The 17,158-nt window shown below is 41.2% G+C and overlaps 1 protein-coding gene across 4 annotated transcripts in view; it reads right to left on the reverse strand.

The window, feature by feature from the left end:
• Window positions 1-17,158, reverse strand: part of KATNIP (katanin interacting protein) — a 181,651-nt gene that overhangs the window by 151,776 nt on the left and 12,717 nt on the right. For 3 of the 4 annotated variants that reach the window (XM_050968053.1, XM_050968055.1, XM_050968056.1), the window contains exons 3-5: window positions 13,833-14,002; window positions 3,647-3,741; window positions 1,629-1,760 (exon numbers count right to left, since the gene is read on the reverse strand). In XM_050968053.1, coding sequence (XP_050824010.1) covers window positions 1,629-1,760; window positions 3,647-3,741; window positions 13,833-14,002 — 397 coding nt within the window. Of the gene's footprint in view, window positions 1-1,628; window positions 1,761-3,646; window positions 3,742-13,832; window positions 14,003-15,379; window positions 15,452-15,565; window positions 15,691-17,158 lie in introns of those variants that run through there. The other variant, XM_050968052.1, reaches the window with a different exon arrangement.

A 17,158-nucleotide genomic window follows, 5' to 3' on the forward strand; every position in this document is an offset into this window, starting at 1 on the left:
AGACCAGTTACCTACCCCAGGTCAATTTGTACCTTATATCCCACACCAAAGACAATGCTTGTAGCCAACCCTATAGTAAATATCTAAGGATTTATTAACTAAGAAAAGAAATGAATGAGTTATTACAAAGTTAAAGCAGCCACACATATATACACAAATGAGTTACAGTCTCTGGTTTCAAAAGCTGACAGAGTTGTAGTAATCTGTCAGCTCTGAATGATTTTTAGGGCTAACCCAGGTTAACCCTATGCATCTTTGTTTCTGTTTCATAGCTCTGGCCCTGTGAGAGTTTAAACAACAAAAGATGAAACATTTTCTTGTCAGCTATTTTTATTTCTTTTTTCCAGAACTCATGCTGATGGGACAAGCCCTTTAGCACATAGCCTCTTCATGGGTTTAAAGGGGCAATTAACCAAGTATTTGTACTGTAATGTCCCCTAATGGCCCATTTAGTTTTGATAGGCCTTCTTGATGGGCAGGAGATGATCCCTCCTGACTCAGTTCAGAGCAAATATGTTTTACAGATACATAGCAAAAATTTAAATACTACTTTATAACATGTGATAAAGATATTATAAGTGAGGTTAATGCATGCAGCATCTTACAAGAATTTTCTGAAGTCTAAACACCAAACACATTGTTATAAGTCCAATACCCATCATAACCATACTAGTACACAGGTGAAGCAGACTGGTTTCCAGTGATTAATTTGTCAGTGCTCGGCTGAGGCCTAAAGCCATGGCAAAAGCAGGCAGTCCTGGTCGGCCAGCATCATAACCTTTATTTCAAAAAATAAATAAAGATTATTTTTCCTCTAAAGAGATGTGTTAACATGTTTGTGTTTTAAAACTCATTCCTTTAGTGCAGTTTTAAAACTCTCTTTTCTGACATTTTTCCTTTACCACTTTGTGATAATCCTTTTATTTTGTAAATTATCTAAAAACCTATAAAATTATTTTTCTCTAAAAGTGTGTAAAAAACCCTATTTTCTTCTAAACTTAATATGTAAAAAACCACACATACAAATCACCCTAAGTTCTCCATAAATATTTTTTCAAAATGGCCAACCACACCAAAAGTGTGCAGGTCCAAATAGAAGACATGGCGTAGGACATAAACTAGAAGGTGGATGGGGGTGGAAACCGATCAAAATTATATGGCGAAGAATTCTATAAAGTCCTTAACTACTAACATCTTTATCAATGACCTGAAAGAAAACATAAAATTATCACTGACAAAGTTTGCCCTTGACCCAAAAATTGGGAGAGTGGAATCTTTGTGGACAATCACTCTAGGGGCTGACAGCTTTCCTTCAGCAGAACCCTTAATTCTGCCTTGTAGTGACACCATGGAAAAGACATACAAATATGATTTAAGTATTTTAGTATTGTAGACTGTAATAAGATTAAACTGATGCTTTTTAAATGATACATTAGATGTTTTCATTTTTGACCCTTCTGGTGTCACTTTTACCCACTCCCAAATACTCTAGTTAGCCATATACATTATAATGGGTTCACTTGAATTAGTGAGTATTAGTATACTGCCAAAACTATGGCAATTGAGTCCACTTCCATTTAGACTCACATTTGATCATGAACAATGCCACAACAGAAATCAATCTGTACCTGGGAGCAATTAATATGATTGTCGTTTGTCTCCATATTCAAGCTTTCATAAGGTTCAAAATCATCAGAGTACTCCAGAGGGGGAGAAATGCAGAGTCTAGAGCCACTTTCTGTTTTAATCTGCACAGGTTTCTATAAAAAGAAACAAACAAATCACATCTTTCTTCTGTTATTAGCACACTAAGTATGCAATTATCACATGCTTCATACAATGTTATATCCATGCATATTAGATATAAACTTTCAAATGTTACTGGAAAAATATTCCTTCCCTAAGTTTAAAGTGATACCATTAACTTAAAAATACTCTCCCATCTGAAATTTTATCTAATATTGTTACAAGTATTAGCAATGGCTGCATTTGCACTATAGAGTTGAATCAAACAGATTGCACCAATGATGGGAGCTGCCATGTGACCCTTTAAAACATTCTGCGATCCAATTTTGGGTCCCGACCCCCAGGTTGAGAAACCCTGTCTAGGCTGCTCAGCTATCTTACTAGACATTTTAGGGGGAAAGCCTGTAAGGTCTCCAGATTAGAGAAACTACTCTATGGGAAAATACGCTAAAGATGTCCCTGTACCTATTGACAGTGTCAAAATAATAATAAAATAAATTAATTAATTAAAAAAAATTATGGGCCAAATGTGCAAAGTGTGATGAACATATACAAGGTCTGGTAGTAAGAAAGAAACAGTTTAGAAATGCATACTGCTGATGAAAAGGATGATATAAAAAAACCCCCAAATCATACAGGTGGCTCCCTAGGGAGACTGTTTGTTGTGGCCTCTCACAAGATAATAGATTACTAGCAATATTGTATCATTTCAGTATAACACAGTACTGAACATTTTGCTGAAAGTGTAAACCTAATAAGGGAAAAGTTTGGTTTCTAAAAAATGTCTAGCAAGCTGCTCTCTGTGGTTGGATTTAATTTAGTTCAAGTAATGTTCCTTACATAGGATCTGATCCTGTTCCCATTAGAGGTGAAACTCCTAGGAATTTCAATGAAACAGGTGCATGTGCTATATTTTGAAGAAATATGGTCTAATATTATCATACAAAATGAATATATCAAAAATGAAGACTGAAGAAATTTCTTAAGGCAAGTCACCGTTTGAGCGAGACATGTACAAGTTATCAAGTTTATATCTATACGAATGATTGAAATCAGTTATTTCAATCATCTTGCTTTAAAATCAGTCCAGGCTGGAACTGTAAAATTTACAAATTTGACTAATTCTATAGCCTGTTTATACAGGAGATCACATGAACACAATGGTCCCTTGTGGCCTTAAAAATCTATGAAAATAAGCAGAATAAGTCACTGAAGGAAGATAATATAGCAGGCACACAAACATTACATTCATTCTTCCATAAACTGGCTCCTGCAGCAATATGTTCTTTCTGCTCCCTGGTCTAATCAACAGACCCTTGTTCTGCTGCTCCCCATCTCCTTTCCCCAATAACATGAGATAGAAATCATGTTCCCTATTCTTTCCATAGGGATCCTATTAAAAATATTAGCTATCTGGGGCATGCACATGTCCTCTGAAACATGCCATAGCTACTGCTGCAACCAGTGGTAGGGAGCAGCCATATCTATCCATCTTGTCAAACCCAAACTTCCAGAGCAATTTTGTAAAATGTCATCGATCAAGACATCTTACTGCACACACAGAGTACTGAATTCTGATAAACTGATCACCTACGAGATATTTTTTAAAATACTTTTTTCCCTGTGGGGTAAACAAGTGCGGGGCTGACTACCACCGTCCTCCATGGGTAAGCAATATCCACTACCAGTACATGCTGCTCTTTTTCTTTAATTCAGGAACGTAAGAATTCCCTACTGACTACGTCTCAGGTTAGAGCAACAGCACAGTGTGTCTCCCTGTGCACCTGTGTAACACTGCAGAACTAAGGGATGTAGTTAGGATCAGGAAACGGCCTCCCAACGAACTTGTTGCTGCCCCAAACAGTTCACCAGGGATGCATTCTTCCCTGCCACACCATACCTGACACCACCCTTTACGCTGGATTTTGCTTGGTGCAGTCTGCGTGCTGCGTCCTTGCAGCTCAATTTCTTTTACTTGGGCCGCTGTACCAGAATCTGAAACAGGAATTAGGAACAATCTCATTGATAACACATATCCTCCTTGGAGTTCTTTCAGAATGTTTATAAGTCTCCCCAGGTCTGAGACACGTTTTTGATTCCAATGTCACACAAAAATTCAAACACAAGTGTGATGCTCCCTGGGGGTTCCCAGGTTTGTGAGGAATCTCGCTACCACCTGCCCTTAGCATAAGTGAAACTTGTCTGTGCCTGGCTGGGATCAGTGCCCTGATGCCACCTGCTACTGTCAACAGTAGCAACTATCTCCACAGGCTCCACTCTCTCTTTACAGGTTAGTGACAGGCACACACCAACCCAAGAGTCCTTCAAGTATCCCCTGTAGTCTTCAGTCCCTGCCCAACTGGAAACTCATAAAATTACCAGGCCCACTGCTCCCAAAGGAACAGCACACCACTGCTTAATAGTTCACCTTGGAACACAGCTTTGCTTAACACACACCACTTAGATTTGTTTATAGCAAAAGTATGTATACGTTTATTGAACAAAAGATAGAGATTCACAGGACAGCACACAGAAATTTGGAAACAAAGGGTTCCATATAAAACTGGGTCTTTATAAGTCCCTCAGCCGGACATCAATTCTGGGCAAGATAGTGAAGTGGTTGATATGAGACTCCATTAATAAAGAAAAGGAGGGTAACACAATTAATGCCAATCAACATGGGTTTATGGAAAACAGATCCTGTCAAACTAACTTGATTTTTTTTTATGAGCTTACAATTTTGGTTACAAAGGTAATAATGTTGATGCAACAGACTTCTGTATGGTGTTCGACTTTATACTGCATAACATTTTAATTTAAATAAAGTAGAATGATATAAAATTAAAATGGAACACTTTAAATGGATTAAAAACTGGCTAACTGATAGGTCTCAAAATGTAACTTTAAATGGGGAATCATTATTGAGTGGGTCTGTTTCCAACGGAGTCCCACAGAGATCAGTTCTGGGTCATATGGAATTTAACATTTATCAGTGATCAGGAAGAAAACATAAAATCATCACTGATAAAGTTTCCAGATGAACCAAAACTTGGGGCATGGTAACAACGAAGAGAACGGAATCTGGATTGCTTACTAAACTGGGCACATGCAAACATTATGCATTTTAATATGGCTAAATGTAGATGTATACATCTAGGAACAAGGAATGTAGACTATACTTAGAGGATGGGGGATTCTATCCTGGGAAGCAGTGACTTTGAAAAAGATTTGGGGGGTGTGATGGATAATCATCTGAACATGAGCTCCCAGTGCAATTCTGTGACCGAAACAGCCAATGTGATTCTCAGATGCAGAAACAGGGGAATCTCAAGTAGGAGTAGAAAAGTCATTTTACCTCTGTATTTGGCAATGGTGTGACTGCTGCTAGAATACATTGTCCAATTCTGGTGCCCACAATTCAAAAAGGATGTTGATAAATTGGGGAGGGTTCAGAGAAGAGCCACGAGAATGATTAAAGGATTAGAAAATACGCGTTGTGGTGATACACTGAAGGAACTCAATCTATTTATTTTAACAAAGAGAAGGTTAAGGGGTCACTTGATCACAGTCCATAAATATCTATATGGGCAACAAATATTTAATAATGGTCTCTTCAATCTAGCAGAGAAAAGTATAACATGATCCAATGACTGGATATTGAAACTAACAAATGCAGACTGGAAATAAGGTGTACATTTTCATCACTGAGAGTAATTAACTGTTGGAACAATATTCAAGAGTCATGGTGGATTCTACATCACTGGCAATTTTAAAATCAGGATAGGATGTTTTTTTCTAAAAGAGCTGCTCTCTGAATTATTTTGGGAAATTTCTCTGGCCTGTACTATACAGGGGTCAGACTAAATTATTACAATATTCTCTTGTGGCCTTAGAATCTATAATTATTTCTGGACAATCCTGCTCCCCAGGACATCCTCTCCAAGGGGTCTTCAGAGTTCCTCATCAGATCCTCTATGTCCATGGTATCCACCAGCCGGGACCTGCATGAGGCTATGCTGCGACGCTGGTCAGTTCATTAACTATAAATAGTTTGGTGGATAGGGCGAATGCAGTGGACATAATATATCTGGACTTCAGCAAAGCTTTTGACACAGTCCAACATGACATTCTCATAAATAAGCTGGAGAAATGCAGGCTCCGCAGAACTATCATTAAGTGGATTCATAATTGGTTAAACAACTGCAAACAACGAGTAACAATTAATGGAATTATGTCAGATTAGAAGGAGGTCTCGAGTGGGGCTGCACAGGGATCTCTTTTGGGTCCATAGTTATTTGACATCTTTGTTAAAATGACCTCGGTGTAGGAATAGAGAGCATACTGATCATATCTGCAGATGACCCAAAGCTATGGCGCGCTGCAAACATTTTGGAGGAAAGACCTAAAATTCAAAGGTATCTTGATAAATTGGAGAACTGGGCTATAGACAACAAAATAAAATTCAACAAAGACAAATGTAAGGTGCTACATTTAGGGAAGAAAAACCAAATGCAAAAATGCAGAATGGGGGAAAACTGGCTAGGCAGCAGCACTGCTGAGAAGGATCTGGGAGTTGTGGTGGAGCACAACCTCAACATGAGTCAGCAATGCGATGCTGTTGCAAAAAAAAAATTCAATTTTAGGTTGCATTAACAGAGGCATGCAAGTCGTGGGAGGTGATAGTACTGCTTTATTCAGAGCTGGTTATGCTGCAGCTGGAGTACTGTGGCCCATTTTGGTCATCAATGTATAGAAAGGATGAAGAGAAATTGGAAAGAATCCAGAGGTGAGCAAGACAGATGATCAAAGGGATGGAATGCAGGCCATCTGAGCAGTGGCTGAAGGAATTAGGTATGTTTAGTTTAGAAAAGAGGAGATTAAGTGGGGATATAATAGTGGTCTTCAAATACTGGAAAGAGTGCCATAAAAAAGATGGAGAAAGTTGTTCTCTTTTGCCACAGAGGGCAGGACAAGAGGCAAACGGTTCAAACTACAGCATAGCAGATTTAGATTAAATCTCAGGAAAAACTTTGTAACTGTAAGAACAGTAGGCAATAAAACAGACTACCTAGGGAGGTCCTGGAAGCTCATTTACTGGAGGTTTTCAAAAGGAGGCTGGACAGTCATCTGTCTTGGGTGGTTCAGCCACAACAAATCCTGCATCTTGACACGGGGTTGGAATAGATGACCCTTGAAGTCGCTTCTAACTCCATGGTTTTATGATTCTATAATCACCCATTTGCCAAAAGGCAGGCCAATATTGGCCAATTATCACAGGATATGCCAATTTTCAGTGCTACCATGATCAAATCAGTATGGTTCCCCACTGTCAGTTCCAGTCATCTGTATGTGCACACTGCAAAGAAACTGTCATCGTCCCCTACCCACCACAAGGTGATCCTCTCGTCCAGCATGGTGGTTTTCACCATTTTTCCACATCCGAGTCTACAAGCCCAAGTATCTTCTCTTGAACCCCTACCAGGACCATCAACTTGGTGCAACCTTCATATGAGCCTTCTCTTCTGCTGTCCAAATCCAGACATATTTGCATTCCCTCTTCATTTGCCTCTACTGCCCACAAGAGTAACAGGCTACCGGGCTCATCCTGATGAGCTCCTTCTTGGCAGACAGCAGGTTTGAGCCGTGAATGGGGCCTATGTCCTAACACAAGGGCTCCAGCCCAGTTGTTTGTGTGGACTGAATTAGATCAAGCAAGTCTTGGTGCATTGTGGCACCGAGGAAGTTGACAGGTTTTAGGAGACAGTAGTTCTTGGCTGGATCTGTGCACCCTTGGTAGCATTCCTCCTTTCAGGATAAGGCATCAGCTCTTCCCTTCCTGGTACCTGGGTGAGAGGTGATGATGAAGTCAAACCAAGAGAAAAATAATGTCCACCTGAGCTGTCTTTGGTTCACGGCCTGAACCTTCCACAGATATTCAAGGTTCCTATGGTCTGAAAAGACTTGCACTGAGCGTTAGACTCCTTTGAGGTGATGGTGCCACTCTTCAAAGGCTGATTTAATTGCAAGTAGTTCTTTATCCAATATTTCATAATTCTGTTTAGGAGGGGTAAATTTTTGGGAATAGCAGGCTCAGGAGTGTCAGATTTGCTGTGGAGAGTATCTGGGAGAGTATCATTAGAGGCATCAGCTTCCACTATGAATGCCTGGGTCCAGTTGTGCTAGAATGGGGGTGCTGGTGAATGCAGCCTTGAGCTGTTTGAAAATATGGTGAACTTCAGGTGTTTAAACAAACTTGGCAGCATTATGGAGGAGGTTGGTTATGGGTGCTATTTGCCCTGAGAAGCCTGGGATGAATCACTGGTAAAAGAAGCAATGCCCAGGAAGTGCTGCAACTCCCAGCAGGACCAGGGCAGAGTCTAGTGACAGACGGACTCCACCTATTCTGGTGGTACATCTTAACATCCTCTGTAGGGAGGATGTAATCCAAAAATTCTGTAGAGGACTGGTCAAAGGTACATTTTTCCAACTTTGTGGACAGGCGATGCTTTTGTAGTCTCTCCAGGATGGAATGAACGTGGTAACATTGCTCAAGACTGACATACTTGTGTTTTTAGACATCAGGATAGATAGATGACTACATACTGATCCAAGATGTCTCTAAATATGTGTCATTCACAAAGTGTTGAGAAAGGTTGCAGGACCATTGGTCAATCTGAATGGCATTACTCAATATTTGAAGTGCTCATGGCAGGTTCGACATGTGGTCTTCTATTCGTCTCCTGACGTGACGTGCACTAAGTTGAAAATTTTGGCAGACTGCACACGATCTTCTAATTCTGAGATTAAGGGCAGAGGATACCCGTGTGACGTTGCACCCCATAAAGCTTTATGGGAATATGCTCATGAATGTATATATGACACAACTGAATACATTTTATGCTACATATGCCATGTAACATCTCTCTATAAAGGTTATGATCTACTGAATATATTAATCCTATTTGTATGTATGTGTCATTGTTTTAGTCGAAGTTATGAATATTGGCTGTATACTTGTTTGATTTTAAATAGCCTTAGTAAGGCATTTGGTCAGCTTCTTTAGAAAGGAATTTGCAAGTTAAGTGCCCAGTCAAGAAGCACTTAACGGACAATGGATCTTGGAAGGCTCCAATCCATATAAGAAGTCTACATGAGGATGTACAAGGTTGCATGTAAACCATGGCTGCTACCTGTAAGTTCTGAGTCATGCATAGACATGTGACTCCAAAGCTCCACCTTGGAGCTGGAATTCTATGCGGGGGGGGGGGGGGGGGTGAGGGTGCGGTGGTAATCCACCTACAAGAGAAAGTCTATTTAAACCCCTGGGATACCCCTCCATTTTGTCTTCAGCTGGCTCAAGAGATAGCCTCTCCACCCCAAGGATACCTGAGAGAAACTGCAACGAAGGACAATAACTCCAGGGGGTCTGAGTGATTGCTGGACCCAGACTAGAAGGAGAATAGTTTGTAAAAGGAAGCTTACCTGAACACCTCTGAGTGTGAGGTTTTATCTGTATTCAGTTTTCTTACTGTATTAGGCATATACTTGCGTGTTTTATTTTATTGTTTGGTAATTCACTTTATTCTGTCTGCTATTACGTGGAACCACTTAAATCCTACTTTCTGTATTTAATAAAATCACTTTTTATTTATTTATTAATTAACTCAGAGTATGAATTGATACCCGGGGAGGGGAGGAGGAAAACAGCTGTGCATATCTATCGGTGTTACAGAGGGCGAACAATTTATGAGTTTACCCTGTATAAGCTTTATACAGGGTAAAACAGATTTATTTGGGGTTTGGACCCCATTGGGAGCTGGGCATCTGAGTGTTAAAGACTCCTCTTAAGCTGCTTTCAGTTAGGCTTGCAGTTTGTGGGATGTGGTTCAGACCTGGGTCTGTGTCTGTGGCCAGCAAGTGTGTCTGGTACAGTCAGGCAGGGCTCTGGAGTTCCAAGCTAGCAGGGAAAGCAGGGGCAGTAGTAGTCTTGGCACATCAGTTGGCAGCCCCAAGGAGGCTTCTGTGATCCAACCCGTCACAAGCTGTTTCAGATCTTTATATGGTTTAGAGCCCACCAATCTACGCAAAGGCATAGTGTTTCGTCCTTTTTCTTGACGCTTTTTCTTGACGAAAAAGACTGGAGCCTCTGCTGATGGGGTGGAGTGCCAGATGAAGCCCTTGGCCAGGTTTTCATGGATGTATTCATGAAGGGTTGCCAGTTCAAGCTCGGATATTGCATTTATCAGTCCATAAGGGATCTTCACCCCAGGTTGCAGATTTATAGGGCAGTCATAGTTTCGGTGCAGAGGCAGCAAGTCCTCATTGTTCTTTTCAAAAATGTTTGCACAATCCCAATGCTTTTCAGGGAGATAGCTCAGTGGTTTGAGCACTGGCCTGCTAACCCCAGGGTTGAGAGTTCAATCCTTGAGAGGGGCATGAAGGGATCTGGGGCAAAAATCTGCCTAAGGATTGGTCCTGCTTTGAGCAGGGGGTTGGACTAGATGACCTCCTGAGGTCCCTTTCAACCCTGACATTCTATGACTTAAGCTTGGCAGTAATTCCTTCTGGCTAGCCGCCACCATCTGGAATTCTCCTATAGGTGCTGTCACTTCTGATTGGCAGAAGCCCAGAACCCTCTACCAGTTGGCATTACGAGGTCCTTGGGTCACAGTAACACCCTGCCTTCCTATGCAAGGTGGCATACAGCATTCTGTAAGTGAATCTCAATCAAGAGATAATCAGGGAAGCTGTGAGTTTAAACTAGTCACAAATAGCATGTTATGTCAGGGAACACATTTCCTGTTTACTCCAAGAAGCCCAGTTCACATGTTTTCATTCCAAATCTGTTTGCCTTATGAATCAAATATACCATGGAGAATCTGTTTCATCCTGCCATTATGCCTTTCACCCCAAATTAGAAGTTGAACATTAGTATGCCTTTATGAATCAAATAAACTGGCTCTTCATAGGTGGACAATGTCTCCTGTGCTATTGTAAACCCTAAAGAAGTGGTGAGATTTCAAATAAGATTGTATTTCGCCTTCTGTTCTTTAATATAAATAACTGAAAATTATTTTAATGAGTCTACACTTTTTAGTGAAACCTCAAGAAATCATATTTTGATTTTTAACTAATGCTATCTGCATGCTCTCCTTTGTAAGTCTAAGCAAATTAACCTAAGAGATTTAAAGCAACACACAACAAAACAATAACTTTAAGCAACTGCTTGATATTTTAAACTTGTCCTTTTCAGACCAAACCATTCAACTGCAGGGAAAACATCCTTAAAAGTGCCTTTAATACAAGTATATCCTTACTCCTTGAAGGAATACTGGAAGTATAATAAATGTGGTAGAGATACTAAAGAACTGAAGATTGAAGATCATAAGTAAACATAAGAAGAAATCTTGGTGATTTGTATTGTTATGTGGTAGAACAGCTGAGCCTCAGCCCCTAGTCTAAGATAATTGCTTGCAAGACTGTATCTTTTGTATCCAGTTACTGCCTAAAACATTGGTTGTACCAAAGTTTTACTGAACTGTTTGATTGTAGATGGATATAGTTCTGGGTGAATTAATAAATTGTTGATTGGTTAAGAATAACCAAAAGTCCTGATTTTAGAAATACTGTCCCTAGTAAAAATTGACCTGAGAAGAACCTAGCATTAAAATTACTAAGCTAAAGCTCCCTAGACTCAATAAAAAGAGAGTAACATAATTAAATTTTATTCTGATATTGGCTATAACACTTATAAAATTGGCAAATCTAGTTTGTTATATTTCACTTTTAATATCTAAATGGCACCTCGGCAAACTCATAAAATCAACCCTCATTCATACTTATACCTTTAGCAACCAAACTTGTAATCTCCTCAAAGAATGAAATCAGGCTTATTTGACAAGATCTATTTTCATCAAACCATGTTGACTGGCATTACTTATATTCCTATCCTTCAAATCTTCATTGACTTAATCCCATATCAGTTTTTCCATTATTTGGCTTTGGATTGCAGTCAGGCTACTCATTACAAGATTTATTAAAAATGAACCTCAGTGACCAGAGATTTTCTTCTACAACTCTAAGTGGTGAATGGGGGAAGAGGGGGTGTCCAGGGGCCGACAATGGGGATGGGTGTGCAAGGCTGATGGCGGGGCAAAGATGCAGCCCATTGGGCTGGCTGCTCCCACTTCTGATCCTGGCTGCGCGTTGGCTCCCGGCCAGCAGGGCCCTGCCCCCTGTTCTGTTTCTGGCTGGCACTGGCGGCGAGCTGCAGTGTCTGGTGAGTGCAGAAAAATGCCAGGCAACGGCTGGTTATGTGTTGCCTCTACTGCCCACCCATCAGCCCTTTACGTGCTCCCCCTCTCACTGTCCTCTCCCTGCTTTGCCCCTTCTCCCCCTGCCTCTCCCCAGCCCTGCTGCTCTTCCATATCCCTCCTGGTGGGGCGCATCCTGCTCCTAGTGCTGTGCAGAGAATCAGCCCCTATTTGGAGCACTAAGATCACCAACAGTCTGACTGGCAGGCTCCTTCCTTCCCCCACTGCCTCTGACTTGGCTGGTGCCCCGTGAAAGCACAAGACCCTCCAGCCTGGGGCACTGGCCAGGTGGAGCCAAGCCCTGCATGTGCAGGCAGAAAGGGGCAAGCAGCTTTCAGACATACAGGAGTGCAGCGGGGGAGAAGAGATGAGCTCTTCAAAGACACAGGGCAGGTCATTCCTTCCCCTTCTTCTTCTACCTTGCAGCTGGAAGCAGATCCCATCCTTTCCCTCCCACACAGTGCCAAAAGGCTGCTGCTGGCCACATTCTGGTATGACCCCTGGCAGAAATCTGGGGAGCAGGGGCATGTGACCCATGTGTTCCTCGGGAAGACATGGTGCAAAGTACCAGGAGAGGCTGGTTTGTCTCAGGAGCCCAGACAGGCATGGAGGGTGGAGAACGCCAGACAAGGAGGGTCTAGTCAGTTGGTCTCCCCTCCCTTGTGTAAGTGAGGTGTACAGGAGTGTGTGTGTGTGTGTGTGTGTGTGAGACCCCTCCCTGTGTGAACTCTAAAACCTTAAAGATAAGAAGGGAAATAAAAAGAATCAAGCTAAGCAGTATTTCTTTTTAAGAAGGTCTTAGTCAACTTGATGTTAATTTGAACATTTGTACTGCATAGTTCTGATTGATTGACATTGACCTTGCCTGAATATGAGTAATTTACCAGGTGTCCCCTATTACTAATGAACTGCAAAGTATTTCATCATCCTCAAGTGATGTGAGTTCACCGTCCTGCTTTTTTAAAATACAGAACAGAAATATTTATTGAACACTTCTGCCTTTTCCTCTTTTTCTCTGTCATACACACACACACACACACACACACACACACACGTGTGCCATACCTTGATCTGAATTGACCAACACTTGAATGATAGGGCATAAGGACAATAGCCTACTAATGGATATAGTTTACCTCTAGAAGAGAGATTGTAGGAGGTTTGAGGCCTACGAACTAAGACTGGCATACCTGCCTTACAGTGAGACACTTAAAGAGCTCAATCTATTTATAGCTTATCAAACAGAAAGTTAAGAGGTAACTTGGTACATAAAAAGATTTCTGATAGTAGAGGGCTTTGTATTCTAGCAGACAAAGGAATAATGATATCCAATGGATGGAAACTGAATTTTGACAAATTCATAGGAGGGTAAAAAAAGAGAAAAAAGCAATATTTGGTTACAACTATGTTGGTTTCAACACTTAGCAAACTAGAGCCCCAACTGTGGTACATAACTTCAGCCTGGTTAGGAACATGTTTAAGATCCAGTTTACATTAAATACTGGATCTGGCTGGGGCTCCATTGAGTTATAATCAGGATTCCTGTTAGGAATGTATCTGTAGTGTAGTATAGGCATTAGTGCTTTGATGAAGGGGTGCCACAGAGCCTCATTTTCACCCACATTCAGCTAGCACTGTCTTACCACCCGTACTCCCTCACAGCTCACCTTCCTTAAAATCCAGTAGACATGCCGATAGCTTACGCATCTAATAAGCAAAGGTTTAAAATGGTGACTGTAGTAAGATATTGAGTAACTATAACTTTTAACTCACCATTTATCCTTGCAGTCTGCGACCCACATCTAAAGAATTCTTGAAAACTGGGTTTTCTGCGATAGTTTCTTGACTCTGAATTAGCTCCATTTAGATACAGAGAAAATCCTTGTTCTAAATGCTCTAGTTTGATTTGCATGGGATCCTTTCTTCTCAAACGTCTCAATATCCTAAAGTAGAAAGGACAATAATTAATATGGTCTTCAGAGAACTATCTATGAATTAACGATAGATATATACTGCTGGTTTGTGGCGCAGAAGAACATATTCACAATCTGAATCATAAAAGCTTTCAAGGCATAACTGCCAGAAACTATTCTATTTGTGCAGTGCTTTTATAGTTACAGACATTGTGACACCTATATTAAGGCTGCCCAAGCATTTCCATTCTAACGGATCATTTTATATTTTTAGCTGAAATTTAGAATATTTGCGCTGAACTCAGGAAGCAATTTATTTCTGAAACTGTCACTCAAAACCTTTTTTGTTTAAATGGTTGCGCTGTTCTCAAGAATAGACAAAAAAAAAAAAAAGAGTCAAATGAAGTTTTTTCCGGCAGTCCAGTATCAGTTTTGATTCAGCAAAGTTGAGAGTTCAGGAAAAACATATGTTGCATGTGCATTTATTTTTATATACAATAAAACTAATTGACAGTGCTCCACTGGCAGTGTGTACTGCACAGTATTGCAACCCTGAAAGCTCAGAAATCATGAGTCAGACCTTCCCCTCCCACCCCCCGAAATCATGCTGTTATCTCAAATATGAGATTTTTTAAAAAAATCAGTCACGGTTTTTGTTCTGTATTCTGATATTTGAATTCCTCCTGCCCACCCCAGTGTGTGTGCACAACACGTACAATCTTGCCAATGCTTGCACATTTATAGTGAATAAGGCAGCAATTTTGTGCCCTGCTGAAGGCCCTCTTGCTAAAGAACCCAACTGAGATCAGAGCCTATAACGGGGACTACAAAACCCATACTGAGCTTATGCAGGAGAGGAGTGTGACATTCCCCTGGTGTTATCTGGACTGGAGATCTGCTAGGTCACTCCAACCCTCGACTCTGGGAGCCAGTCTTATCCTGCTCCACTGTGAGAACCCCCAGCCCCGGACTATTCACGCACAGCCTCTAGCATGTAAGCTGCTCCCAGCTACGTGAGTGAGCACTTTTGGCAAGTCGCTGCTTGGATTGTGCAATCAAATGACACTAGCCAATATCTCCCATCCCAGACACAACCCTAGGAACCTCCATCTTGCAGTGTCTAGTTATGCCTGCTGGACACTGCAAGCTTGTATGAGTTCGTCAATTTAACAAAGAAATTGATATGTACCAGGCTTGTTATCCCAAGGGGAGTCTCTGACACGCTTCAAACCAAATGCACTGCTTCGGGTAGAATAAACAAAACACATTTATTAACTACAAAAGATATAATAATTTAAAATCTAAGTCAAAGCACTAGTCAGATTTGGTCAAATGAAAAAAAAGCAAAACGCATTCTAAGCTGATCTTAACACTTTCAGTGCCCTTACAAAGTTAGATGCTTCTCACCGCAGGCTGGCTGGTTGCCCTTCAACTAAATTCTTCCCTTTCAGCAGCACTTCAGTAGCTTGGTGGTGGTGTCTGTAGATGAAGGTGGAAGAGAGACAGCATGGCAAACATCTCTCCCTTTTATCATGTTCTTTCTTCTTTCTCGGCTTTACCCGTCTCCCCCCTTCAGAGTTAGGTGAGCATTACCTCATTGCAGTCACAAGCTGACCAAGGGAAGAGGGGTGACTCACTGGAGAGTCCAACAGATCCTTTGTTGCTGCCTAGGCCAGTGTCCTTTGTTCCTGTGAGAGTGGGCTCGGTTTGTCCCATACATGCCCTGATGAGGTGTGAACTGCCCCTCTGCTTCTGGAGAGTATTGCCTGGGCTTGTTTTAAGCCATGAGGACACATTTTCAGCCTCATAACTATATACATGAAATTACAACCTATAACATTACTATAACAACAATGCTCAGTGCGTTGGGAGCCTTCCGAAGACACCCGACATGACAAACTTTGCATTGAATACCACACAATCATATTATAAGGATGAATATGGGGGTACAGGGTGTTCCCCTGAGGTACAGAGTGTCACAAGGAGCATTTCCTATCTGCAGGCAAGCAGCTCAGCCACACCCACACGCAGCTGCCAGAGCCGTCAATCATGGAGGCAGGCACTCACAGCTGCACTCAACAGAGGAAACAAGACATACTATTGTTATGCTGAAACAAAGCACACGAGTTTTTTTTATAGGGGAGAAGGCAACATGCCGCATTTATTGAGAATACAGCAGTTAGCATATTTTTTTAGTTACACGCACATACCATGCACACAGTTCCGACAGATGATGTTGACAGTTACCAGTCCAGAGTTTGGATCAATCTAGTGACCAGCCAGATTGGTCGCAGAGGGGAGCCGGGCTCTGTCGGTCATGATTCAATGGTCCTGGAGTAGTGGCAAGATGAACCCAAAGTCCCATGGCAAAGCATCTCGTTTTCATAGTCTTTTTTTTGTGTGTGTGTGAAGTTTATGGATTTTGCTGTGTTGGTTTTTACCGGTTACTTTTTAATTGGTGTTATTTTTTGATGTAAATATTTCAAAACACCTCCGAGCGGGTCATTCTGTCCTGGATTTGATTTAAATAATTGTCTTTAGGGGTGCCAGCCTCCACTTTAGGGTTATTAATCTGCCCTTCCTCAATCATGGATGCATGTTGATGGTTTTCTGGAGTCAATAAGTTTTGATAAGTGTTTTCGCTCCTTCTTTTTTGACCATCTGGTTAACAATGGCCTTTACACCCTTTTTTTTTTTTGATGCATGCATTTCTTATCACACAAACAGTCTTTTACAGAAACCTTTGAGAACACAAACAGCAGTATTTTACATCAAGCAAAAAGACATTGTAAATTAAACCTTACTAAGTTTTATAACCAAAACAATTCACACTGAGGCCCAGGCCTTCAATGTTCCTCTGATCTACTTAACATAGACACAATACAGGATTCTGTCTCTTACTAACTAAACCTTAAAACAAAGAACTAAAAGGGCCCAATTTGTAATGCATATGGGAAACAGAATCCCATAGTCCCAGAGGGTCATTCCTTTTTGCTATTCAAAAAGGGCGGCTGGCAGGATGAAATCAAAACATACATTAATTTTCACAGTACAGTTATAAAATCCTGCTCCTAAACTATAAAGGAGAGAGTGTAGAGAAGGTTGGAGTGGAAGGTAGAAGGGCCTGGGATAGCAAAGGGGCAACATGCTGTACCAGCCTCCCTCCCTGAGCACAATTAAGAGACC

This window comes from Gopherus flavomarginatus, chromosome 9, assembly GCF_025201925.1.
Source record: "Gopherus flavomarginatus isolate rGopFla2 chromosome 9, rGopFla2.mat.asm, whole genome shotgun sequence".
NCBI lineage: Eukaryota > Metazoa > Chordata > Testudines > Testudinidae > Gopherus > Gopherus flavomarginatus.